This window comes from Lissotriton helveticus, chromosome 2_1 (genome assembly GCF_964261635.1).
Source record: "Lissotriton helveticus chromosome 2_1, aLisHel1.1, whole genome shotgun sequence".
In the NCBI taxonomy this organism is placed as follows: Eukaryota; Metazoa; Chordata; class Amphibia; order Caudata; family Salamandridae; genus Lissotriton; species Lissotriton helveticus.
The window spans coordinates 1,279,805,214-1,279,830,456 of NC_136059.1; the positions used below are offsets into that span (position 1 = coordinate 1,279,805,214).

At 46.6% G+C, this 25,243-nt stretch overlaps 1 protein-coding gene across 1 annotated transcript in view; it reads right to left on the reverse strand.

Moving 5' to 3' along the window:
* Nucleotides 1–25,243, reverse strand: part of LOC144820239 (melanopsin-like) — a 992,733-nt gene that overhangs the window by 304,618 nt on the left and 662,872 nt on the right. Inside the window, exon 6 of the mRNA XM_078677835.1 lies at nucleotides 10,326–10,433. Coding sequence (XP_078533961.1) covers nucleotides 10,326–10,433 — 108 coding nt within the window. The remainder of the gene's footprint in view (nucleotides 1–10,325; nucleotides 10,434–25,243) is intronic.

The window sequence follows — 25,243 nt, forward strand, 5'->3', positions numbered from 1 at the left end:
ACCCTGGCCCAGTGCATCATGGGAGCAGGGCAGACCAAACTACCAAGCCAATTCTTTACTGGAAAGGAAACAAGCTTCCGGGGACCGGTTTCTGGCATTACAGCCGTCTTCGGCCCGGCTTGCTTGAATCCTGATGGTGCAGTGAGCAAGGGACTCACATCTGAGCATACCCTTCCACACTTGTGGTGGCCAAAACGATTCAAAAAGGGGGTGGTGATGGACAGAGTATCTTAATTAAGCAGAACACTCCTACCCAGTCAAAAGATCAGGGCTTGATCCATCACCGTTTTTTAGCTCACTGCACCATCCCAGTTCAGAACCTGGCTACATGCAAATTAGTCTGACCCTGGCCCAGTGCATCATGGGAGCAGGGCAGACCAAACTACCAAGCCAATTCTTTACTGGAAAGGAAACAAGCTTCCGGGGACCGGTTTCTGGCATTACAGCCGTCTTCGGCCCGGCTTGCTTGAATCCTGATGGTGCAGTGAGCAAGGGACTCACATCTGAGCATACCCTTCCACACTTGTGGTGGCCAAAACGATTCAAAAAGGGGGTGGTGATGGACAGAGTATCTGAATTAAGCAGAACACTCCTACCCAGTCAAAAGATCAGGGCTTGATCCATCACCGTTTTTTGTTTTTTTAAGCTCACTGCACCATCCCAGTTCAGAACCTGGCTACATGCAAATTAGTCTGACCCTGGCCCAGTGCATCATTGGAGCAGGGCAGACCAAACTACCAAGCCAATTCTTTACTGGAAAGGAAACAAGCTTCCGGGGACCGGTTTCTGGCATTACAGCCGTCTTCGGCCCGGCTTGCTTGAATCCTGATGGTGCAGTGAGCAAGGGACTCACATCTGAGCATACCCTTCCACACTTGTGGTGGCCAAAACGATTCAAAAAGGGGGTGGTGATGGACAGAGTATCTGAATTAAGCAGAACACTCCTACCCAGTCAAAGGGTCAGGGCTTGATCCATCACCGTTTTTTAGCTCACTGCACCATCCCAGTTCAGAACCTGGCTACATGCAAATTAGTCTGACCCTGGCCCAGTGCATCATGGGAGCAGGGCAGACCAAACTACCAAGCCAATTCTTTACTGGAAAGGAAACAAGATTCCGGGGACCGGTTTCTGGCATTACAGCCGTCTTCGGCCCGGCTTGCTTGAATCCTGATGGTGCAGTGAGCAAGGGACTCACATCTGAGCATACCCTTCCACACTTGTGGTGGCCAAAACGATTCAAAAAGGGGGTGGTGATGGACAGAGTATCTGAATTAAGCAGAACACTCCTACCCAGTCAAAAGATCAGGGCTTGATCCATCACCGTTTTTTAGCTCACTGCACCATCCCAGTTCAGAACCTGGCTACATGCAAATTAGTCTGACCCTGGCCCAGTGCATCATGGGAGCAGGGCAGACCAAACTACCAAGCCAATTCTTTACTGGAAAGGAAACAAGCTTCCGGGGACCGGTTTCTGGCATTACAGCCGTCTCCGGCCCGGCTTGCTTGAATCCTGATGGTGCAGTGAGCAAGGGACTCACATCTTGAATCGTTTTGGCCACCACAAGCGTGGAAGGGTATGCTCAGACATGAGTCCCTTGCTCACTGCACCATCAGGATTCAAGCAAGCCGGGCCGAAGACGGCTGTAATGCCAGAAACCGGTCCCCGGAAGCTTGTTTCCTTTCCAGTAAAGAATTGGCTTGGTAGTTTGGTCTGCCCTGTTCCCATGATGCACTGGGCCAGGGACAGACTAATTTGCATATAGCCAGGTTCTGAACTGGGATGGTGCAGTGAGCTAAAAAACGGTGATGGATCAAGCCCTAATCTGTTGACTGGGTAGGAGTGTTCTGATTAACTCAGATACTCTGTCCATCACCACCCCCTTTTTGAATCGTAACAGAGGATGGAGCGGAGAAAAGAGCATAACGAGAAGGCAAGCAGAATAAGGCAGAAGTATCTAACAGCGACATGAAGAGAAGAGCAATGTGGGGCATGAGATGAGGGAGGTGAACATAGAGGAAAGAGAAGTAAGAAACCAGAATAGAGGTGGGCTAATGTCATTCCTCTTCATTATATTTACTTTCCTGGCTTTTTGCTCGCATTTTTATTATTGATACAGCCCTTCACGTTTTTGGCGGCCATTTTGTGTTGCCTGAAGTGCGTTTTTTTCGTGACGCTTTCTTTTCTTCCATGGCCCTTCACAGTGTACGCTTCCGGTTTTTTCATGCAGGATAGACTGTTCCCTCATTCTTTTACCCTTCTCTGTTTTCCTGTTGGCATGCGAAGGCTGTTGTTACATCTCTTCGTTTTGACGGTCATTTTAGAGCCTTTGGTGCCCTTTACTGGAACTTGTACTTATGACAGCCTCTTCCACAACGTCATTTTATAGCCGTTGTTGACTTTATCAGTTGCTCGGCCATATTTTTTGCGTCTTTCAACTCCTGCTCGTTTCTGCAGTGTACACAGGTCCTTTGGTGGATTTTTCTCTCCTTTTTTTTTTCTTTTTTTTGCTGCTAACTAGTACCTCATGAGTAGACTTCCAGCGGACTGCGCTTACAAGATCCAGAAGCGCACCTTTATCAAAAACTCCAAAGTTTTCTCTGCATTGGCGCAGTCTGAGGCCTGTCAAGCATCTGCTGCCATTGTCTCCCCGTCTCAAATGGAGTCATCAGTGCAGCCATCTGGGAAAGCAACCACTAAACGGCTAAAGAAAGATCCTCCCTCACCGTCTAATTCCGCCCGACAACCACTATGGACTTACTCCTGGAGGAAATAAGGGCCTTACGTCCCTTTATGGAGGAAACCAATGCTAAGCTACAAGTTCTGACCGATAACTGGTCGCAAATGGAAGCTAGAGTCACGTCGATGGAACAAACAGTTTCTTCTCTCCAAGAATCGTCTGCTAAGGTTTCGCATATGCACTCGCAAAGTTCCTCCCTTCAAAAATAGGTGGATGAGCTCGAAAACAGGAACAGGCTCAACAACCTACGTATCTACGGCCTGGTGGAGGGCTGCGAGGGAAGCGACCCCATTGCTTTCTTCAAGTCTTTTCTACCTAAACTCCTACATCTGCCAGAAGGTACTGTACTCAATATACAGCGGGCCCACAGATTAGGTCGAGCTACCTCTCCTAATTCCACTTCATCGAGACCAAGAGGCGTCATCATGTATTTCCTAGAATACACTGATCTTTTGAAAGTTCTCTCAGCTGCCAGAGCTTCACCTCGTCTCTCTTGGTCAGGATCCTCCTTGTTTTTTGCGCAAGACTATGCCAGAGCCACAGCCAACCGTCGCAAGGTCTTCCTGGACATGAGACCGGAGCTCCGCTCAATTGGCGCCAGATATGGTCTTTTTCATCCTTGCCTTTTCAGGGTTACCTATAACAACAAAACAAAGACCTATGAGGATCCTGTTTGACTTCAGAGTTTCTTAAATTCCTGCCGAGCAGCTGACATGGATTTGTCTGGCGCTTCTTCTTCGTTCTTTCCTCCATGACTTTTTTGAGTTGTTATGTGTTTTTTCCCATTTGACTTGCTACATGTATTGTTCACACTGCATGTGAGTAAAGAACTTAAGTAGCAAACAATGAATTGTGTACTGCCCTAATATATTCTATATTTAGTCTACACAAGAGAAGAACAAACATTCAAGTAAAACACATAATGAGTGCGATATGTGTCTGAAATATAATTTATTTTTGATATATTTTTTAGAAAAATATTATTTTATATATTGTTTTTGTTCCCTTTTCCCATTTTTTGGGGGTATTACATAAAAGAATTTTTTACAAAATACATAAATTTTACATAAGCAGTAAAAAATACAAATTACAAAAAAACACATATGTACATAACGTAATTGTGGTCGATGTTTTTACTAATGTAGGCAATATGTTGTTGAACAACGTGCGTTTCGGCCTGTAGCCTTCATCAGGTGACCGTCCTACATATATAACATACACATTTACAAAACAGAAATTTCACAAAAATTTAAAAAAGCGAGGGGGAAACCCATTTGGTTAAGTGCTTTTCTAGGAAATACTTCTATTTTAGTATCTTCATAGTTGGTCCTTCAAGTCACCTCAAGATTTTTATTGATACCCTTATGTTTGTCTTGGGATTTTTTTTATATTGTATGGATCCTCAGTTTGATGGATTTATTTATAGCGAAATAGCTGGACGTAGACACTTAATTACATTCGATGCCGCGGTAGCGTGGGGATCTATTTTGAATCGATGTGAGCGTTTGGTACACTTTTATACTTCAGAGAACGTATAGAGCCTCCTGGATAGTTTCAATTCGAAGTTTTCTTAACTGCTTCAGCGCTACCGCGTTTACCTGCTGTGCGCTGAAAGAGAAGCAAATGGCTTGTTTGTGACAAAGCCAGCTCGTCATGAGCGCAGGGCAGGTAACGCCCATGACGAGCTGGCTTTGTCATTAGCGTCGAAGTGGTTAAGTTTAAAGTAAGTGCTTTATAGTTCGGGGGTTCTGTTCAAGCCAGCTCATAGTAATCGTGCGGCCATGAATGAAGATAATCGTAAACTTTTCTATCTGTATTGTAGATAGATTTTATCGTAATCTGGGGTTCTCTGAAAATCCGTCACGTTGATCCGGCGGTAAAGGGGATAAAGGCTAAGCTACAAGTTCTGACCGATAACTGGTCGCAAATGGAAGCTAGAGTCACGTCGATGGAACAAACTGTTTCTTCTCTCCAAGAATCGTCTGCTAAGGTTTCGCATATGCACTCGCAAAGTTCCTCCCTTCAAAAATAGGTGGATGAGCTCGAAAACAGAAACAGGCGCAACAACCTACGTATCTACGGCCTGGTGGAGGGCTGCAAGGGAAGCGACCCCATTGCTTTCTTCAAGTCTTTTCTACCTAAAGTCCTACATCTGCCAGAAGGTACTGTACTCAATATACAGTGGGCCCACAGATTAGGTCGAGCTACCTCTCCTAATTCCACTTCATCGAGACCAAGAGGGGTCATCATGTATTTCCTAGAATACACTGATCTTTTGAAAGTTCTCTCAGCTGCCAGAGCTTCACCTCGTCTCTCTTGGTGAGGATCCTCCTTGTTTTTTGCGCAAGACTATGCCAGAGCCACAGCCAACCGTCGCAAGTCTTCCTGGACATGAGACCGGAGCTCCGCTCAATTGGCGCAAGATATGGTCTTTTTCATCCTTGCCTTTTCAGGGTTACCTATAACAACAAAACAAAGACCTATGAGGATCCTGTTCGACTTCAGAGTTTCTTAAATTCCTGCCGAGCAGCTGACATGGATTTGTCTGGCGCTTCTTCTTCGTTCTTTCCTCCATGACTTTTTTGAGTTGTTATGTGTTTTTTCCCATTTGACTTGCTACATGTATTGTTCACACTGCATTACTTAATTCCTTGTTCTCGTATTCCTTCCTGGTTTCATATGCTGTCTTGTTTTCGTAGTAATTTTTCCCTAGTTATCTTATTCCTCCTCCTTGTATGTGGTTGTATTAGTTTCTCATTGCTCCTTACCGACTTGTCTTTTTGATACTCTCCTCATGTCTCCACAGCATTTTTTCTTGCGTCCCGTGTTGTCTTCCTGGTTGGACGGTTTGCTGACCTTGGATGTCCCGCCTTCTCCAGTTGGCTCTACCCCCCTCCTCCTTCTCGCTCGAACTTTTCCCTGACTGCCCTCCCCTGCTTCCCTTCCCTGTAAGTATGCTTTTTCATTGCTTGTTCGCAATGTTTGCTCATGTTCATATTCCCTTTCTCCTAACCTTTCCTTTTCTCTTCTTGTGTTTCAAGGTGTCATCTTTTTTCTACTTGCTTCAATCTGTTTACTTCTTTTGCTACACTATTCTTCTCTTTCGTTGGTTTTGTATTTTTCGCTCGTTTGTTTTTGCATATTTCCACTTAATTCTTTTCTCTTTTCTTTCCTCCTTCTTTTCTCACTATCACCATCTTCGCTTTCTAGTATCTTTCCTTCAAATATTGTTCTTCCTTTTCCCTTTTTCTTATTCTCATTACTTTCCTTTCTTTGTGGCCTTATTTCTTATTGTAGACATGGTTTGTTCTTTCGGCATTTCCCTTCTGATCGATTCAGGATTTTTCCTTTTTCTTGACTTTCATACTCTACCTTTTTGCATCTTGTATGCAAGTACATCTTTTCTATCCAAATTCCTATTTCTATTCTTCCTTTCTTCATCTCTTCTTATTTCCTTCTCTCATGAGGTTTTTTCTTACTGTATTTATTATCCTCTGTATTACTATTTTTAATGTCAGTACGTATTGTTTCATGGAACGTTAAAGGTCTTCATTCTCCCATTAAGAGACAAAGAATTCTCTCTCATCTTGCCAAATTGAATGTGGATTTTGCTTTTTTACAAGAGACTCATTTATCCGAAGCAGAATCTGTTAAGCTTAAGAGGGGATGGGTGGGGGAGGTGTTTTTTGCTCCTGGAGATGGTAAACGTAATGGTGTTGTCATTCTAATTCGTAAATCTCTTTCTTACTCCCTGCTAGCTAGTGAATTTGATACTGATGGTCGATGGTTATATGTCAAGCTTTCCTTAAGGGGTGTTCCACTCTCTCTTCTTAATGTTTATTCTCCCACGAATGGTGACCCACTGTTTTGGCGTGATATGGCTACCCGTCTTTCCAATCTCATCGATGATAATTTCATTATGGCAGGAGACTGCAATCAACCTCTTGATCCTTTTCTGGATTGACACTCTAAAGCTCCCTTCATTCCAAATAAACCTCATAAACTCTTTACCCAGGCAGTCTCGCAGCATAAACTTATTGATGCCTGGCGTCTCTGTAATCCAACTACCAAAGAATTTACCTTCTACTCTCCCTCTCACCACTTCCAATCATGTATCGATTACAATTTTTATTTCCCATCATTTATCTCAATCTCTCACCCATTCAGAAATTGGCCCTATCCTATTATCTGATCATGCCCCAGTCTCTATTAATATTGATGTCCTATCCAAGCCCATTGGACCCAAGAGGTGGCGTTTTAATAATTCTTTACTTTTTAATCCTAAATTTACCGCCTCTATCGTTGACTTTTTTAACGATTATTTTGCCTTTAATGATACCCCTTCCATCCCTGTCCACACTATTTGGGATGCATTTAAGGCCACTGCTAGGGATTTTATCATCAACTATGTGGCCAAAAAACGGAAGACCGCTTGTAAATATACCAGCGATCTTCTCCAACACATTAAGGGTTTGGAGCACTCCTACAATACCTCTCACTCGAAGGAAAGCTTGACAGCACTTATTGATGCTAAGTTGAAATTTAACAAAAAATCCACTGACGATGCTTCTTTGTATTTATTGAAATCTAGTTCGAAATTTTATGGAGGGAAGAATAAGGCGGGGAAGATACTGGCTAATTATTTGAAAATCAAACACAATAAGTTGAACATTGATTCTGTTTTTGGTGACAACGCTACTCTTAAACATAAGGATAGTGACATCCTTGACGAATTCTCCCGTTTCTATTCTACCCTTTATTCCTCTGAGACCCATCCCTCTCCCCAATCTCTTTCTGATTTCTTCTCTTCTATTCATCAACCAGACCATTTCCCTATTGACTTAGCCTCCTTGGAATCGGACATTTCCCAACAAGAATTGCTTTCTGCTCTCCAATCTCTTAAAAAAGACAAAGCTCCTGGGCCTGATGGATTCACTGTTGAATTTTATCTTCATTTTTCCAAATTACTAATGCCTAAATTACATTCCCTTATTGATTCATTTGTCGCTCTTGGTAATTCTTCAGGTACCTTCTCTGATGCCCACATCTGCATTATCCCTAAGGAAGGGAAAGATACTCAATATTGCAAAAATTATAGACCAATTTCCCTTGTTAACATTGATTACAAGATTTATGCTAAATCGCTAGCAATTCGGTTGGACCCCTTTTTACCTGACCTACTTGGCCCCAAACAATCTGGTTTTGTTTAGGGACGCTATATTACTGACAATATTAGACTTCTTTTTAATGTTTTATCTAAGTCCTCCCGCTTCCAAACTCTTTAGCGGCTATTGCCCTGGACGCGGAGAAAGCTTTTGATAGGGTGGAATGGACCTATCTTTTTTCTGCCCTTGAATGGTTTGGATTTGGCCCTAAGTTTATATCCCTAATTTCCTTTCTCTATTCTAATCCCAGAGCAGCAGTCTGTGCAAATGGTCTGGTTTCCCCTTTCTTTGACCTGGGCAGAGGTGTACGGCAAGGTTGTCCTTTATCCCCGTTCCTCTTTAATCTAGCTTTGGAACCCTTTCTTTCCAAACTCAGACAAAATCCTAACATCCAGGGCTTTCTAACATCACACTCTCACATCAAACTTGCTGCTTATGCAGACGACATTTTGCTTTTCATCTCCAATCCTACTGACTCTAATCCCGCTTTCCTTGCTGAAGTGCATGAGTACTCGCAGATTTCAGGCTACAAGCTGAACAATGATAAATGCGAAATTTTACCCCTCACTAAATACACCTTCAAACCTGATTTTGCTGCCTCCAATTTCACCTGGAGTTCCTCCCACATTAAATACCTAGGTTTACATGTCACTCCCTCTATTGCTGACACGGTTTCACTTTGCCTCAACTAATGTACCCAGAAACTTTCTGCTCTCACAACCAGATGGCACCCTCTTTATCTCTCGTGGTGGGGGTACCTTGATACCATTAAAATGATGCTGTCCTCTATTGTCTTATGTACCATTTCTAACATCCCAGTTCCCATCCCCATGAAGTTTTATAAGAAGATCAACGCTATTCTTACTTCTTTTCTTTGGTCTGGCAAAAAGTCCCGTATGTCACTCCTTAGATTAACACGCCCTAAATTAGAAGGTGGTGTTAACTTCCCTGATTTTCCTACCTACCACAAAGCCTTTCTTTTGCGTCAGGCCTCCTTTTGGTTACGTGATCCTGATGAGCCCTGCCCTCTATGGGTTACGTTAGAACGTCTTTCCCTCTCCCCTTTTACTTTTACTGAATTACTCTCTTTTTCTTGCAAACCACAGTTGTCATCCACTCCTATACACAAATTTACTACCAAGTTACTCTTAGCCTCGGCCCCAGCTCCTCCTTACACCATTGCTGTCTTCTTATCCACTACCATTTGGCACAATAAAAGTCTCCTTATCAATAACAAACCTTTTTATTGGAAATCTTGGAGGCAGAAAGGTTTGATTTGGATTTCTCAACTCTTTTCTCACTCCACTTTCTTACCTTTTTCAACACTCAGCCAGTCCTTTAATCTCCCTGCTTCCTTTGCTCGTAAATACCTTACACTTAAAGAATCGGTCCTGTCTGCTTACTCCCAGATCCAGCAATCTCATAACCTTTACTCGTCTCCCGACCGTAGATCACATTTACATTCTTTCTTAGCTGTCACCTCCAAGGCCTCTCTCATTTACACATTCCTCCGCTCCACACCTTCCCCTCATCCGAAGTCCAAAGTTGAGGAACAATGGGAGCGCAACTTTGTGACCTCTTGGCCAGTCCCTCTGTGGGATAAATTATGGACCAAGATTCGCAAGTCTTCTAGATCTGCCACTTTGACTCAGACATTATTTTTCATATACAACAGACTCCTTTTTACACCACAATCTCTCAGTAAGAACTTCTCTTCCGTCCCTGACCTCTGTTGGTCCTGTTCCTCACCCAGTGCATCTCTATTCCATATGCTCTTTGCTTGCAATATCATTCACGACTTTTGGAAACAAATTTGGTCACAAATCAATGTTATTTTTCACACTCAAATTCCTTTTTCTTTTACACACATTTTTCTAGGTAGTCTCTCTACTTGTTGGGATCACGTTAATGTTGATGTGCGAATCATTGATTTATTGATAGCAGTTGCTTTCCAACAAATTACTGTTAATTGGAAGAATTTTACAAATATTTCTTTTAAAGCCTGGTGGTATAATGTTTGTCATAACCATAGGTTGGATACTGCCTTTGTTTTCCCTCTTCATATGGCAACTAAACGCGCTATTTTATGGCTTCCCATAACACTACATTTTGACGCTTGTGCTAAGAAATCATCTAATTTATCACCCATTCAACAAGAAGTTTCCAAACCTCCTTGATTGACCTTATTGTTCCAACACATTTTACATTTTCACAGACTTTATCATTGTTTTGTTTTTCATTCTTTTGTTACACAACCTCATTCATTCCTTTTACAGTCAGTTTATCTTGTGTTCTTTATGCAATACTTCTCTGAATTGTTTTTGTTTTTGTTTTCTTTATATTGCCTATGTATATTTTCTTGACACTTCTTGTTATTCAATAAATTCTTTTTGAACTTAAAAAAAACAAAACTATAATTACCTGTACTTTGGGTGGATTATGCCGTAGATGATGGGGTTGTAGATGGCAGAGGCTTTCGCAATCACCGCAGGCACCGACTTAGAGTACGGAGTCAAAACACTGGCATGGCTGAAACAGAAAGAAGGTGTTATAAAGCTTAATTTTTGCCATAGTTTTACCATCCATCTGGTTATTCGTTTTAAGCAAAAGGAGTACTTATATGTGACAATAATTAATTCTTATAAAATAATGGGAAATCTAGGTCCGATGTAGTAAAACATTTCACTCTTGCAAAGTCCACCCTTTGCAAGGTTGCAGGGTTAGTCAGGATAAATCCCCCAGCAGTGTTTTAATATGAAGCTGTGAGTACTTGCAGCTCACAATGTCAGCATTGGAGGAGGAAAGACGAGGCACCCTTCTTCTCAACTGGGAGGGAAATGTATCAATGGTTTGTGACACTCCTGCAATGAAAGGCTACCAACTGCCCATTGTCGTCGATAACCCTTCGCACAATGAAAGCTGTTCATATGGTACAGGTTCTACTGTGTGAGTGGCAGCTGTGGGCATCCAAAAGTAAATAGTAGGGATTGTTGCATGCTGCCACAATGCCAATTTAGCTATAACAGCTTTAGTGGCCTCACCAGCTTCATGTAAATAAAATAAAATATATTAAGTGATAAAATCGAAAACAATAAATAAAAGTGCGTACATATACATACCTACAAATAAGGGCTTTGGGTCAGCCCTCTTCATACATTTTGGTTCCTCCCAGGATAGCACACAGTGTGGGGCAATGGGTCAGTCCACTTCAGGGATTAGGGCTAGATTTACAAAGCATTTTTCTGGTCACAAAAAGCTTCATTCACAGAATGGGGCCGTTTGCGACTGAAAAAATGCTTTTTTAAATGTACAAAATGTAAAATGCCATTTAGGGCCGTATGTATAAAGAATAGGAATAGTGATTTGCAACTAGCGATGTCATCTGGATCGCTATTTGGAAATTGCGATTCCTTATGTATGAAACTTTTTGTTTCATACTTGCTATTTATAGTGGGTCACAAATCGACCTACCTCATGAATGTTGACAAGCTAGGTCGCACTTTGCCACCTGTTAGGAATCGGCACCATCACAGGGATGGTGGCCTGCGGAGGTCAGCAGACCACCTTATCTGTGACTGCCTTTGAATAAAGTTTTTTTGTTTTCGTTCAAATGCTACCTGTTTTCCTTAAAGGTAAACGTGATGCGTTTCAAGAATACAAAATGAAACATTTTGTTATCATTTTTTAAGAGCAGGGAGTTGTCTTAGGAGCCCCCTCACCTAGGCCTAAGTGCAATGAGACATACCACCCTCACAAATGGACGAGGAGTGCTGGTGGGAAGAGATAACTGTGGGAAACCATGGCCTTGGTGTGTAGCACTGGTGTGGGTCTCATGTTACTAGGCAGCCACCCACCACGCCTATACCTGGCATCGGACCTGTTACACAAATTGGTATATAATGTGTCTAAAACAGGCACCAAAACCTTGAACCAAATGAAATGGTTGATATGCTTTGTTAGCCTGATATCTGATAGATGACCTTAATGAGAAGGAGGCCCAATAAAGAGGGCAAGTGGGATGAAAAAGGGAATGAGAAAAGACATACCCAAAGAAGAGCATGAACAATGTCAGGGAAAGAAGCAGATAAAACAGATTTTCAAAAGAATGAGCTCTCTGTTCATCTCTATAACCCTTCAATACACAAAACCCAACATTGTATTGTCAAAAATTACACCCACAATCACACTGCAACAACTTGGCCCTTCACTTCCCTCTCCTTGCACAATCTAGAGACTTTATTTGTAGTTCTAAAGCAAGAAAATCTCTACACAGACTTCGCTCTGTGCAAAGGAATATAGTGATGGTCCTATCTCGCCCACCTATCTTGCGGTCTATCAAGCATCACGTGATCTAGAACATCAGTAGCTCTGAAACACCAGTCACAACTGGAAAACTAGACAGAACTTTAACAGTGCACTTTTCCTATACCTGTGACCCTCAGGGCCACGATGTGCCATCAGTGAACCCCCACAGTGAATCAAGTAGATGATGCAGGATGATGCAAAGACTCCTTTTTCTCCCCGAAAATCATCATGGAGCATGTCATTGCATCCCTACCAGAGAATTGAATAGTCGACCAAGGGGGCAGAGGTCATGGTTGGTGCAAGGTCCAGCACAGGTCTGGTGGCAGATGAGGTGTACGTGCAAGAAACAGAGGCAAGTGGAGCCACTAGAAGGCAAATGCCGTCCAATGGAAGGGTCAAGGCATGAAGAAGCATGACAGTTAAGTCACGTATGCAACACATTGGATGAGACTGGATGTAAGGTACAAGGATGCACAGATAATTCTAGTGCATATCAGGTACATATGAAGGCCCACATATGTAGGCAATACACAAGCAGGAGCAGGGGTCATCTATAGAGGCAAAGTAACCAGAATGAGGAAGGTATATAAGACCTTGAAGAGCTGAAGGCAAAACAGAGAGGTATAGTTTAGTAAGCACTGAAAAGTTCAAGCAAGGAGAGTGCATAAGTAGCCCGAAATCATCAAAGAGGCACAGGAGCAAAGAAAACTCCAAAGTCAGTACAGTGAGGCAAGTTTGTATACAGCTTATGGGGAATATACATGAGATCCCTGAAAAGGAGCAAAATGTTTAAGGGAGACCAAAGGGTACGATAAGTATAATATATGAGCGGCTCCATGAGCTATAATTGAGCTGGATATTGCTTTCTGTGGTGAATATGTTTCAATGTTACATGCATTTGTTTCTAATCTATTATTGGAAAGGCGCTATCAACAACTATTGTCAACTGTAACAGTGCAATTTTGGGGGGCGTGGCTGAGCACGTAATGGTGGTAGACGTGCCGGGGTTATGCTCCAGGAAAAGCTCCCCTACCGCGCGCCATTTCTCCGCTTCCAGCACCCCAAACTCGCTGATAATTTCCGCGAGGGCACAGGAAGCTCATTTACTCGTGCTGGCGAAGTTTGAAATCGGCAGCTTGTTCCTAGCCGCTCCGCCAGACTCGGCTTCTGCGTGCCCCGCTGGCGGACTCCTCCGGCCGGCGCCTGTGGCCAATTGAGGCCGGGGCCGTGTCGGGCCTACTAGGCCCCGGGGCAGGAAGTTAATACACGCGCCATCGGACGCCCTGAAACTGTCGCCGATCCCCCCTGGCTGCCTCTGCAACACCACCGGAGCGGATATTGAACCCCTGGGCGCCGCGGAGCAACAAGACGGCTGGAGAGCTGTGTGCAGAGGGGTAACGTTGTACGCTGGCGGAGATCGCCTCCCCCCAGCCACGGTGAGCCATATAGACTTTGAGTGAGAGCAGATGGGCCCGGCGGCGAACTGCCCCAGATGTCATGATTGAGCCCTCAGGCGATTAATCCAGATCCTTTCTGTTCACTGAGACAGCTCTTCACTGGCGCGGCCTGTTGTGCCCCAGCTCCCCCCCTCCCTGGGCTATTGCGCAACTGTTACCGACACTCTAGGCTGGTACTGACGGGGCCTGTGTGCCTTGGGACACGTGTGAGACTACTACCTAGCCTCGGCGCTGCCAAAGCGAAAGAGAGATGCGCCTACAGTTTCTGGCTGCACTAGATCGCCGACTACGGACGCCTGAGGTGAGGAGAGGGCCATACCCATCTGCCTGACATCTGCCCTAGCCTGCAATTCATGGAGGGGGTTACGCTAGCGGATGCGCCAGCTGTAGGGAGCCCCTGCCGCTAAGATCAACTTTGGAAGCCCCTCTAGATCCACCAACTGACATTGGAGGGGGCCGGAGAGGATGCGGGCCGTGCAGATTTAACACTGTCCCGCAGCGAAGCCTCTTTTCCTACTGGGAGACTTTTCCGGGACCCCAGGGGGTGGATGACCTGCGTTCCCCCACATTCGCCTTGTGTAGCCCCGGAGCTACGCAGTCTTTGTCTGCTACTGTGGAGTGTCCCTCCCCATCACGCTGTCTTTGGAACACTAGTACAACTTTCATGTCTGGGGGGCCCAAGACGAGAGCTGGTGCAGGCGGCACTCTGGTGAAAGGGAGAATGGCGAAACAGACGGAACAAGACCAGACCGCCTCCAAACTGGACACGATGTTAGCAGCGATGGAGAGGCTGGAGGAATCGCTGTAGCAGACCCGCACATCCCTAGAGACTAAAATTGATAAAGTAGCAATTGATCTGACGCACCTCCGTGCTGACCACAAGAAACTATCAGATCGGACGGCGGACCTTTAACATACCGTGGAGGATATGACTCCTAAAGTTACACAAATTGACAAGCATGTTCAAGACCTTCTCAACAGAGTGGAATTTCTGGAGGACCGGGCAGAGGATGCGGAGGGACGTGCCCGGAGAAACAACGTTCGCATAGTGGGTCTGCCGGAACGATGGGAGGTGAAAGAACCGGCGGAACACATGGAACATTGGCTCAAGACCTTACTCCCGGAAGGTACCCTCTCACAACAATTTGTGGTGGAGCGCGCCCACCGTGTACCAACGCGCCCTCCCTCTGAAGGCTCCAATCCGAGGCCTATGCTCATTTGCATCTTGAACTACAGAGACCGCGATACCATACTGCGTGAGACTCGGAAACTGTCTGACGTCAAAGTTGAAAACGCCATAATCATGTTCTTTCCTAATTACACTGTACAAGTACAACGCCAGCGCCACTCTTTCTTGGCGGTAAAACAACGCCTTCGACGCCTGGCTCTGAAGTATTCTGTACTCTTCCCGGCCCGCTTGCGTGTGGTGGTGCAAGAGAAGACGCACTTCTTCAATACTCCGGAAGCAGTTGAGGCTTGGCTTGATTCTGGTGTCGATACGGAACCTAGAGAAATGCTGCCAAAGCCACGACGTGAATGTGGCTCCTGAAGACGGCGCCACAGAAGACCCTCCCCAACGCACTCGTCGCACGCGGAACCTGAAGTGGGTCCCACACCTGAAAGCATGCAGAGCGAGCAACAGGAAGCCCTTCGCATGGCGGCAGAAATCAGCGGCTCACGCACGGAGGATCCCGTCATGGAAGCTAGTCCTGAGGCCCTTGCGAGCGATGATGAATACATCTACGGCTTACCCGACTCCCAAGTGTCGCTGGACCTCCCAGATGTCACACCGCAAACTGCAGATATGTTCCACTGATAATATCCTGAGATACTTGCTTTCTTACTTGGTCGCTGAGAGAGCCGCAAGGGCAATGCTTACACAGAGGGCGGACACAGAGATGGATCTTACTACCTGGCTCTGTCACACTAGGGGTGCCCCCCCCTCTGCTTGCCTTGGACACGTATACTGCACTCTGCACTCCTGTTGCGCCATGGGGGCGTTCACTGTGGGTGAGGTGTGGGACTACGCCAAGGGGTGGACGACTCCCCTGGAGGTGAGTGCCTTGCAGCAGACTGAGCTGCGGTGCCTTTGAGCAGCGGGTCCTGGGACACGCTGGAACACTTTCCACTGACTTCCACTGACTTTGCCAAGTTTTGACGGAACTGAACTAGTAATCACTACCTGCCTGTGGTAGGTGACATCGCTTTTGTCTTCCTCGCATGTATACTCTGTAAAGTAAAAGATCACCACTTAGTGACCCCCCCTTGAACTTACGTACTTTTAATGCTCATTAGAGCGTTTGGACGACAACATGTTATGCTGTCGACCTCGTGGTATTATGTTGATGTTTTTCTTGTTTGCAAGACAGGTGGTGTTTCTTTTTCTTCCCTATTTCCTAAATGTGTGTTCGTGGGACGCCAGCCGGGGACCAATGATATTTCAGACTTGTTGTGGATATCTAACCTGTAATGTACCTAAACTGTGTGCTGGGGGGAGGTGGCTGAGAGGGGCTATGGATGAACGGACACACGATGACCATGGTTAAATTCTGTACTTGGAACGTGCGTGGTATGCATACACCCTCATGCCGTTACCAGGTTTATTCATATCTTAAACGACACCAAATACACATCGCATTGTTGCAAGAGACCCATTTGACAGACCTAGAGGTGGCCACACTGCGCCGCAGGTGGAGGGGACAAATTTATGCCACGGGATTCTCTGCATTTGCACAAGGAGAATTAATCTGGATTCACCCTGGGGTACCCTTTGCACTAGCTCACAGCACAATAGATATTGAGGGCAGATATGTACTTTTACAGGGCAAGCTAGATGTACAGCAGGTGATTATGGTTTCCATTTACGCACCTAATTCGGAGCACGGGAAGTTTTTTTCCCGAATATCGTCGGCGATGGCGCCATGGCCGGGTGTCCCGCTTCTAATCGGAGGCGATTTTAACTGTGTGCTAGGTGTTGCGCTTGATCGCTCGTCCCCCCCTTTAGCCACTGCTCTGACGAGTGGAGCGCAGAGGGCACTTACTAGTTGGGCATCACAGTGGGACCTGCATGATGTTTGGCGTACCCGACACCCCAATGTGAGAATTTATTCGTATTACTCGGGTGCCCATGCCTTACACGTTAGACTAGACAGATTTATGCTCACAAGCGACTTACTCCCCCATGTTACTGGTACTGAATATTTGGGGCGCACTCACTCTGACCACAACCCGCACACACTAGACTTTGCCTGGGAGCGCCCCCATCCGCCGGCGCCCATGTGGCGTCTTCAACCGGATGTTTTATTAGATGCTGCATATAGGGAGGCGCTCTCACATTGCATTTTGCGCTACTTTGAGGACAATACTGACACTGCAACTACCCCGCAAATAGAGTGGGATGCATTCAAGGTAGTTACGAGGGGCGACTGTTTAGGCATGCAAGCGAGTATGCGACGCCAGGTGGAAAGAGACTTGACGTGTGTAGAATCTGCCTTGCTAGATGGCGAACGAGAGGCAGCTGAGGGTGATGACACGAGATTAATGGTGGCCCGTGAGCAACATGTTCGCCTTTTGGACAGATTAAAAAACCTGAATTATGCAGCCCATTCGGCGCGCACACATAATACTGGGGACAAACCGGGCAAGCTATTATCATGGTTAATACGACGGGACACTCAAACGGCGCCAGTTATAGCGATTAGTACCGCTCCCGACTCCACAGTCTACACACAGAGAGCCATACACGAGGCATTCACGAACCACTACGAGGGCCTTTATCGCTCCCGGCTGCGGGTCGCTGAAGATGAAATATCGGAATACCTATCTCCGCTTCCCCTACCAATCACCACCAATGCACAAAGAGAGGAACTGGGGGCGCCACTTGCGGCAGAAGAGCTCAGGGCGGTCATTTTTTCCCTTTCCAATGGCAAGACCCCGGGACCAGATGGGTTGCCTGCGGAGTTCTATAAGGCCTACTCCGCTATCCTTATACCCGAACTATTGCGGATGTATAAGGCAGCAATAGACAACTCTGCTCTTCCCCCAACGCTGAATGAGGCGCACGTAATATCCCTCTTGAAGCCTGGTAGAGATGGCCTCAATCTGGGGTGATACCGACCACTCACGCTCCTTAACACGGATTACAAGATCCTGGCGGCTACCCTTGCTCAGAGGTTGGCTCCCTTGGTGCCTGACCTAGTGCACCCTGACCAAAACGGTTTTGTGCCGACCCGGAGTACGTCCTATAATATCAGGCGCCTATTTAGAATACAAAGCCTAGCCAAGTCTAAGTGGCCTCGCTCGGGGTGTTTGGTTCTTGACCTGGAGAAAGCATTTGACTCCGTGGAATGGACGTACTTGATGCAAGTGCTCAAGAAATTTGACTTGGGTGAGGCTTACGTACAGATGGTGAGACTCCTCTACCAGGGCCCCGTGGTACGAGTGCGCACGGGTAGGCTCCTATCAGACTTGGTCCAAATACACAGAGGCACTAGACAGGGGTGCCCTCTTTCCCCCTTGATCTTTGCTCTGATGATGGAGCCCTTGGCGACATTACTCCGCGACTCTGGTGCCGATTGGGGCATCCCTTTGGCCGATGGGATACACTCGGTGTCGCTCTATGCGGATGATCTACTGATCTATGTCAGAGACCTGACTCGCTTCCCACGTGAACTCACCTCCATATTCCGCGACTTTGGAAGTATGTCGGGCCTTCGGGTCAATTGGGCAAAATCAGGAGTGTATTCTTTTGCCGCAGACACGCCGGAGCGTGATATTATAGTAATGGGTAAAAAACTCGTCTGGTACCGACCGTCTTTGGTTATCTGGGGATCCATTTTTATCGAGACCCAGCTGACTTACTAGAGGGTAACCTCACGAGAGCCATTTCGTCACTCACGGCGCAGGTGGACTTTTGGAACAGCCTTCCGTTAACTGTCCCGGGTCGGATTACCCTTGCCAAGATGATTATGCTGCCGAAACTCTTGTACTTTTATGCTAACTTGCCAGTGTATGTTCCAACTAAAACTTTGCGAGAACTGGAATCATTGACTAGGCGGCTGATCTGGAATGCAGGGCGCCCCAGAGTTGCGCTGAAAACGCTCTAAGCGGCAACCGAGTCAGGGGGGTTATCTGTCCCAAACCAGGAGCTCTACTACCTGGCAGCGCAGTTGCAGTGGGTCGCCTACTGGCTGAGCGGTAAGAACCTCTGCGATGCGACTTCGGATGACACCGTCATGTCGGTGGCTCAGATACTTGCGTTATTTCACCCCCTGACTAAGAAACGCTGCCCAGACCAGTTGCACCTTGCGGTGGCGAGGAGGTGTTATGTGAGGAGCCTAAAACGTACGAGCTCGGTCACACCTTATGCCCCCAATCTACCGTTGCTGGGAACACCTTGGGAGGGTGGCATGCTCACGGAGGCGGCACTAGGCAGTTGGACAAATGTTGACTTGGAAACTTTGGGAGACCTTTTTGCAGACAGCACTTTACTCCCGTTTGCGTCCCTGACAGCCAACACGGGACTATCACCTGGACAATTTCTAACACACGCGGCACTGCTTCGTCTACTGACTCAGGCTTGGGGCGACCTCGCAGTGGAACTACCTCCTCACTTACTGATTCAATACTTGCATGTGATGGGAAACGGCTCTCATATAGTACACTGGCTTGCCCAAGCACTGCACACACACACACAATTTTCGCCACAACGCTTACGAGACAAATGGGCTGCAGACAAAGGCCGCGCCTGGACCGACAAGGAATGGACAGTGATACTGGCTGGGGCGACTAATGTTCCGCGCAATTCGTGTTTCAAAATTATGCAGTATTACATAGTGCAACGCGCGTATTTGTCCCCAGACAAAATCAATCGATACTTCGGCCTAGACTCATCAGGGTGCCCCAGATGCGGACTTGTAGACGCGCACCTACTCCACATGCTCTGGCAGTGCCCTCTCCTGCACAGTTACTGGACACTGATTTCGAACTCTTTGGCGGTGGTGACTGGGGGTAATTTGTCCCACACCTGGGAGGCTTGCTTGCTGGGCCTGTTCAAGAGAACGAAGCAGAACAAGGTACAGGCTAGATTCTGGGATCTGGGGCTGATAACTGCGAAGCGCCTCATCACCAAGCGCTGGAAAAATAGTGCTCCCCCGCAACCTACACATTGGCACACCTCATTTGATAACTGGGCGAGGGCGGAAAGCGTGGCACTACACAGGGAGGAGACGGCTGGACTACGCAAGTTCCCCATAGCGCAAGACTGGGACAACACCCTGGCTGCTTATCACCAAGTGTGCCTACAGAAAGGCATTATCTAACTTCGGGTACGCAGCAGTCAACTCACCCAGGCACCCCTACCTTTTCTCCCACCCCTTCCCTCCAATTTCCCCCTCCCCTCTCCCCCTCCTCCACTCCACTTCAACCCTCTCCTCCCCTTTCCCCTCCCCTCTCACCCCTGGCTACGCACCAGTCTCGCACCCCTGCACGCTCCAGATTAGCTCCCTGATCAGCCCTCCTGCCTCCCCCCCCTCCATTTCATTGTTAAGCCCACTGCGTTTCGCATCCATTGGCCCTCTCTGCGGCCGTGGTACTACTCACGCCCGTTCCTGACTGCCCTGATCGAATCACACATCCCTTGTTTACCTTCGCCTAGTCTTACAACCCCCCCCCCGATCCCAGGTTGTTGTTCATGGTTTCCAGTTTACAGCAAAAGATGTGAATACCTACGACATGTATGCCATGACTACTAATACATGATACCACAGGAATTATATAGCTGATACCCCTACCTACTCATTCCATTGGTATAGAGTTGGGAATTGTTTGGCGTTTTCAGCACACTGCTGTTGTTGATTTGTGACTGACCAACTGTTCAGTGCACTATACGAGCTTATGGCCGAGTCACAATATGTACATTGCTTTACTCTTCATATACCGTTTATTTTTACCTGTAACCTACATTGTATCAATACGACGGGTAAGATGTGCACTGATGATGCTATGCCAACAAAATGTACCTCTTTCATGTATGTGTACGAATTGAACGCCACCTAACAAAACAACTAATAAAAGATATTCAAACAAAAAAAACTGTAATAGTGCAATTTTTCTTATGATGTAACAGTCTGTTATATAAAGTCTATCGTTAACAGTGTTCCGTTAAACTCAAAGGTGATTCAAGATACAGGTTTGTTCTTTTAATCAAGTGTATCAACTCGATAGTAGTTATACTAAACCTGAACAAAAGTGTGAATCAAGTTGTAAAATAAAATCTAAAGCATTTGTTTCTGGCTGCATGCATCACTGCATCAAAATGGATCCTCGTCCATTTATATAGAAGCCATTGTTAGAAGTGGATACTCTGTGTCAGTCAAAGTCTTCTGTCGTGGACCATCGTGGAACAATGCCTGCCTGAGTTGTAAAACTATCACTTTCTGGGCATAGCTGTGAAGAGCAGCTATGAACTTATTGACTGATGTCATAGTTTGCCAATCACCACTGACAAATGTAAACATTTACAAATTTCGATGGGCTGATCTGAAATGCAAAAAGTTTTTTTTCAGACAAGAAATGACTGATGGAAGATGACTCAATCTCCACTCTTGGGATAGTGTTCATGAGAAAAGGAATTTGTTGCACCTGACCTGACCCTGGTGTGGTCTTCCCCCAAACCTTTTGTTTTGCCTTCAGCCCTCCTGTTTCTGAATGTTTTTCTTTGCATTAGGATTCTGATCACTTGCCACTCCAGTGCTACAGGGCTTGTACTCTCTTCCTAAAACATGGTAAAATTGGTCTACAACTATATAGCACATTTAATTTACTTGTAGGTCCTAGTAAAACATGTACCAAGGATCTGTAAATGAAATGCTACTAGTGGGCCTGCAAAAAGAACGATTGATGGACGGAATCCTGAACAATGTCAAACACTCACCCCTAGTCAGAGATCTGGACGTGAATCCATTTTTTTTTGCTCACCTCGCAATCCCAGTTTGGACCTAGCTATTTGCAAACTAGTCTTGACCCTGCACCCACTGGGAACAGTCCAGCCCGTACTGCTAGGTCAGGTCCTCTCTGGAACGGAAACAAGCATCCTGAGACCTGTTTCAGGGTATCCCCCCTCATCAGCCATGATAACTGGAATCCAGTGGCATGGCATGCACGGAACCCACCTCTGTGTATCCTCTTCTCACTTAGAGGGACAAATGCAAAAATAACAATTGATAGACGGAATGCTGAATAATGTCAAACACTCACCCCCAGTCACAGCTCTTGCCTAAATCCATCCTTGTTTTTCTCACCACACCACCCCCGTTTGTACCTAGCTATATGCAAATAAGTCTTGACTAGGCTCCCCCAAACTGCCAGGCCTTGTCCTCCCTGGACTGGAATCAAGCATTCTACGACACGTTTTGGAGTATCACCTCTCATCAGCCAGCATAGCTTGAATCCAGTGGCATGGCAAGCATGAGGGCCTGTAGCACTCTTGTGCCACCCACTAAAGTAACCCACTTTTAAAACTTGTCCCAGACTTGCTATTGCAGGCTTTAGTAAAGTTTTAAACTGCTCATTTGACCAGGAAAAATAAACCTTTTGCCAGACATAAACTTCCCTTCTAAATACATTTATGTCCCTCCTAAGGTAGGACCTGAAGGCCTATAGGGCACGGTGCATTGCATTCAAAAAGTAAAACATGTGTTCGTAGGTTTTGCATGTCCTGGTTGTAAAAACGCCTAATTTCAGTTTTCAGTACTAAAAGTACTATATCTCCCCCTGGATAACATTAGGTTACCTTACTACATTTAATAAGTGCTAACTTTTGCTAAGGAGCAGGTAGGGAAGTCAAGTTTGGACTCAAATGAATTGTAATTTAAAATCCTCTTCTTTAACGGTAAAGTCAGATTTTAAGCCACTAACCTTTTAAGTGTCTGCTGCCACAGTTCTGGATCACAAGACTGTGAATGGCTCTGCTGTTGACACAAGCCTTTTCTCACCTCAAAATTCTTGGATCCCTGGTAGGGGTAGGGAAGAACATTTCAGAACTAGATGTGGGGGTTGCATAGGAAATTTCCCCACTTCAAAAACTAGCACCAGGTATACATATTGGACCCTCAGAGTACCTCTTCAATGAACCTCTAGACCTGTGGAAGACTTCCGAAGGACTGCCTTTTTTCCTAGAGGACTGTCCTGGTCCTTGAAGCTTGCCTTGTTCCCCAGATGACTGCCCTGCTGCTACCAGAACACTACCCTGCTGCTTAGGGGCTGCTTTTCTCCCTTGAGGAGTGCCTTGCTTCTTGATGGCCTCCTTTGTTGCTTGAAGGGGCATTGGATCATCTCCTTGACCCCAGGACCACCAGCAGTGACTTCAAGGACAGGTTGGCTGGCCTCCTGTGTGAGCTACAAGGAAATAACAAGCTCCATAAACTTTTAACCCAGTCTTAATCCCCCAAGTGGTACCCCCAGGGCTGGACCCTTGGCTGTGGTGTTAGCTGTGCTTCTCTTGTCTAAGCCTAAAACGGAGGACTTTTCACCAAAAAGTGCCAGAAGAACCGACAGAAGTCTATGACCTACCTGCCAGCTATAATCAGCCTCATGCTGGCTCGAAGGACTCTGATAAAGTGCTTCTGTAAGAAAGCTACTGGGAGCCCAGGAGCCAGCCAGGAGGTTATGAAACTCTGGCATGGCAAGAAGGACACTTTGGTTGAGTTTCAGCCTGGCCTGAAAGTTAGGTTAATGGAGCCAGTGGAGCCCATTGCCCTACAGGACCTGTAGTCTGGGCCCTATGAGGTCAAGAAGAGAAAGGGGGAGGTAACCTACTTGGGAGACCTCAAGACTCAAAAGAACTCCTTAAGACCCTTGCATGTCAAGCACCTTATGCTCTACTATGAGAGGTCCATGGTTACCATGCTCCTAGTAACAAATGATGGAGTGGAGGAGGTAGTGAACGTCTCCCCAACCACTTTTCTTCCAAGGAGCTGGGTGAGTAGTGGAAGGTGTTAATATCTCCCCTACCCTGATGCCCAGGACAAGAAAAGGGCTGATGCCACTTGTTGGGGCACATTTTCCTCCCTATCCTCACTGACCCCTGGGCTCACACATCCTCCCTGGAAGAACAGTCGCTTCAGACAGGAGGTCGATGTCTAGGAGGTGATCCGGGTCGGCGTCGAGGGGCTCAAGCCCGACGTCGAGACCTGCCTCAGTGAGATCAAAGGAAGGATCGGTGGTTCTGGTGACGGAGCCAGCCTCACGCCACTCTTCTCACTCCTCCAGGCAGCCTTCTTCAAGATCAGCCTCTCCAGAAGCTGGAGGTCCTGCCCATGACTCTCCATCACATCAGAGGGAGACTTCCTCTGCTGTACGTTTATCTCCAATGTGGCTTCTTCCTTTGCATCATTGGAAGGATTCTGGGGTGACGAGACGAATGCAGGACTATGCCAGTCCTATCCACAGGTCACCTCTACAAAGACTGGTGCAAGAAGTGGACAGAGAGAGCTCCCCTAGATGGAGAGAGCATACGGAAAGGTCCCGTGAAAGAAGGCATGACAGATCACGAGGACGGAGACCCACTGCCCATCACGGAAGTAGGAGAACACCATCTACTACTTCTACCTCCTCTACCCGCTCGTCTACGAGGGATTATTCCCCTACATTGTCGGACAGCCCTATCTCGAGGGTCTCTCCGATAGATAACATTAACACCTACCATGAGGTAGATGACATTAACACCTACCATGAGGTTCTTCAGAGAGGGGCCCAGAAACTCAACCTCGAGATGTCTGTCCCTCAAGTGGCAACGATGGTGATTTTCGAGATTCTGCATCAGAAATCAGCGTCTCGCCCATTACTCCACCTGGTTCCAGGGATTCTTGACCCTGTAATGGGCACCTTTCTGTCGCCAGCTACGGTCAAGGCAGTGCCGGCTCGCATCCTAAAGAAGTTCAAACCGTCTTCTTAAGATCCCGTCTTCGTGAAGATGGATCCCCCTGCAGATTCGGTGATCGTCGCTGCAGCACGAAAAACGCATGCTGTCACTGCTTCTTCATTGGTTCCTCCTGATAAAGAAAGCAGGTCCCAGGACTCTTGGGGACGTAAAGTTTGCAATTCGGCGGCTTCAACCCTGAAGGTCTCCAGCGCGGCTGCTGCGTTAGGCCGATACGACAGGTCTTCATGGGACTCTTCGGAACGATTCAAAGAAACTGCCAAAGGAAGACCAAAAAGACTTCGATGAGATAGTTACCCAGGGATCACTGGTGGCGAACCAAATGATCAGCACGGCAGCGGATGGTGCTACGCTATTGGCGCATTCTTACGCGCAAGGGATCTGCGCCAGACGATAATCGTGGTTGGGGCTTACAGGTCTCAAACCTGATGCGCAGCAGAGAAACTTGAACCTCCCATTCTCTGGTTCCTCTCTCTTTGGCACACACACAGACGAGGAGATGAGCAGAATGAAGGCCGAACTGGACACTCTCAAGGCCGTCGGCCTGGAGAAGAAAGAGTTTAAGCGTCGGTACAGGCCCAACCAGCGCAAGGGATCTCAACAGAGGGTTCAAACCCCTCAGTGGTCCCAAAACAAGA